The sequence below is a fragment of the Palaemon carinicauda genome, chromosome 19, assembly GCF_036898095.1.
Source record: "Palaemon carinicauda isolate YSFRI2023 chromosome 19, ASM3689809v2, whole genome shotgun sequence".
Taxonomy (NCBI): Eukaryota; Metazoa; Arthropoda; class Malacostraca; order Decapoda; family Palaemonidae; genus Palaemon; species Palaemon carinicauda.
The window spans coordinates 1,687,387-1,689,886 of record NC_090743.1 but is presented as its reverse complement, the minus strand read 5'-3'; the positions used below and the strand labels follow the sequence as shown (position 1 = coordinate 1,689,886).

General features: G+C 37.1%; 1 protein-coding gene across 2 annotated transcripts in view; it reads right to left on the bottom strand.

Annotated features, from left to right (window-relative positions):
* Positions 1-244: 244 nt before the first annotated feature.
* The window catches only part of LOC137658103 (uncharacterized), a 56,786-nt gene continuing 54,530 nt past the window's right edge, over positions 245-2,500 (bottom strand). For both annotated transcript variants that reach the window (XM_068392793.1, XM_068392794.1), the window contains exon 8: positions 245-1,197. In XM_068392793.1, coding sequence (XP_068248894.1) covers positions 698-1,197 — 500 coding nt within the window. In that variant the 3' untranslated portion in view covers positions 245-697. The remainder of the gene's footprint in view (positions 1,198-2,500) is intronic.

Below are 2,500 nucleotides of genomic sequence, written 5' to 3'. Positions count from 1 at the left end.
TTCCAGCATATATCAGCTACATGTACTAAGATTTTGCACCCTTGTGAAAAAATACATTGATTAAATGGCCAAAAAATATTCTCGACAATTTTACAATAGACATCGTAAAAGTTTGTGTGATTCAGGCTTTGCAGCAGAAATAATGCGATTTCTGAAGTCCCGATTGTGGCATTTTTTTATTCAGGCACATTTCGTTTCTTTGTGACAGCAAAGTCTTATTTACCCTTTTTCTATAATATAGACTATAGCTCATAGTCTACGGCGAGCTGCTCGGCCGTGTAAACCCGCCTTTAGATTCGCGCCTAGGCCTATGTTAGTGTAAGTGTGATTAACAGTTGTGCCGATAGACTTACTCATAAGGTAAAGTTGTAGATTATGCAGGAGAATAGCGGAAAACTTTTTAATATATTATAAAAGAGCGGGATATGTGAATTTAAAGTGTATTTACGTTATGGTGTATCTGTGTAGGCCTACAGCTGTAGTAGGCCTACAGTGTCTTTGTCTCTGTATTTGAATTGTCTCTTTATGTAACCTATTATGTCTTGTGCTTTCTTTTCAGCTTTTAAGCTCTTTGCTACGAATCCCTCACTTTATGCTTACTGTACAGACAGCTCCGATTTCTGACACAAATGAATCTAGAGGAAAGAGAGACATTATTACCACTGAAAATATCATTATGAATCATCTTCCCCCTCCTTTAATTTCTACTGGGCTGACCCGGGAGAGCTATTCCACTGCCTTCCAGCAAAGGATACCAGTGACTTCTGGAATCCCGGAGTGGAGCTATGGGAATGAACCCTCCTGAACTTGCTCCTGCGGGAGCTATAGGCGCCCCAGGAGTTGCTGGCAGGAGGTTGCTGGGTAGCAGGTCACCAGGATTACCACTGGTTTCATCAGCAGCATCTCCCAGGAGTGACACAGCAGCCTCTTGGTCATCCTTGTTGGGTTCTTCAATGACCTCACTGTCAATAGGAATATCTTCAATAATCCCCTTGAGGTCCCCCTCGGGGACAGCAACCAGAGGATCATTCCCAGTATCCTCCGGAGCCTCCGCTGCAATAGGGTCTTCTGCAATTTCTGTTACAACCTCAACCTCCTCCTCTTCTTCCTCCTCCTCTTCCTCCTCTGCGGAAGCACCAGGTGCTGCGGTAGTTGTGGTCCTGGATAAGAAGTCTGTTGTGAAATCCCAGCAGTAGCCTGGCAAGGAGGAGATGCAGTGGTATTAATAAGTGTTCAAGTGTTGTTGATTCTATACATATACACACACATACACACACACACACATATATATATATACATACATATATATATATATATATATATATATATATATATATATATATATATATATAGAATATATATATACGTATATATACATATATATATATATATATATATATATATATATATATATATATATATATATATATACTGTATATATGTATATATACATATATATATATATAGAGAGAGAGAGAGAGAGAGAGAGAGAGAGAGAGAGAGAGAGCTATCAGAGCCTTTACTTTATGACAAGAAATGGAGAGATTAGAGTAACTGGAAAAAAGTGGCATATTGTTGAAAATGAACCATGAACAGCGTATTGAAAGGTGACCATAGTACTTCCACTGAGTACATTGGCCATGCAGGGAATTGCCAAAGAAAAAAATTAGAATTATACAAAATGCAAACAGGTATAGTTAACCTATTCAACCATACATTTATGCCATCCTAGGTAGATTTAAGTGTCAATTGAGCTTAATTTGGCAGTGGTTAGGGTAATATTCTGCTTCGATTCAATAGCATTCAGGCAAAAACTGTCTTACTATTATTATTATTATTATTACTTACTAAGCTACAACCCTAGTTGGAAAAGCAGGATGCTATAAGCCCAGGAGCTCCAACAGGGAAAATAGCTCAGTGAGGATAGGAAAAAAGGAAAATAAAATATTCTAAGAAGAGTAACAACAATAAATATCTCCTATATAAACTATAAAAACTTCAACAAAACAAGAGGAAGAGAAATAAGATAGGAGAGTGTGCTCGAGTGTACCCTCAAGCAAGAGAACTCTAACCCAAGACAGTGAAAAGCCATAGTACAGAGGCTATGACACTACCCAAGATTAAAGAACAGTGTTTTAATTTTGGAGTGTCCTTCTCCTAGAAGAGCTGCTTACCATAGCTAAAGAGTCTCGACTTCAACTTAGCCACTTTTGGAATAATTTTTTACTTCAATTCGGTGGGATTTGTGTCGCTGTCTACCTTATTTTGTCAGACTTTAGCACAAAACATATTTCAGTCCGGTAGCTTTATGCAATTTGGTAGTTTTGAGTAAAATATATCAGTCAGTTTTTCTGTATTTATGGAAAGACATTGGGTGCCTTAGACAACCTAGAAGCTAAAATTTCACTTCAGTGCAACTTTGATCAAGTTAAGAACCGTGGTATCATTGATAATAATAATAATAATAATAATAATAATAATAATAATAATAATAATAATA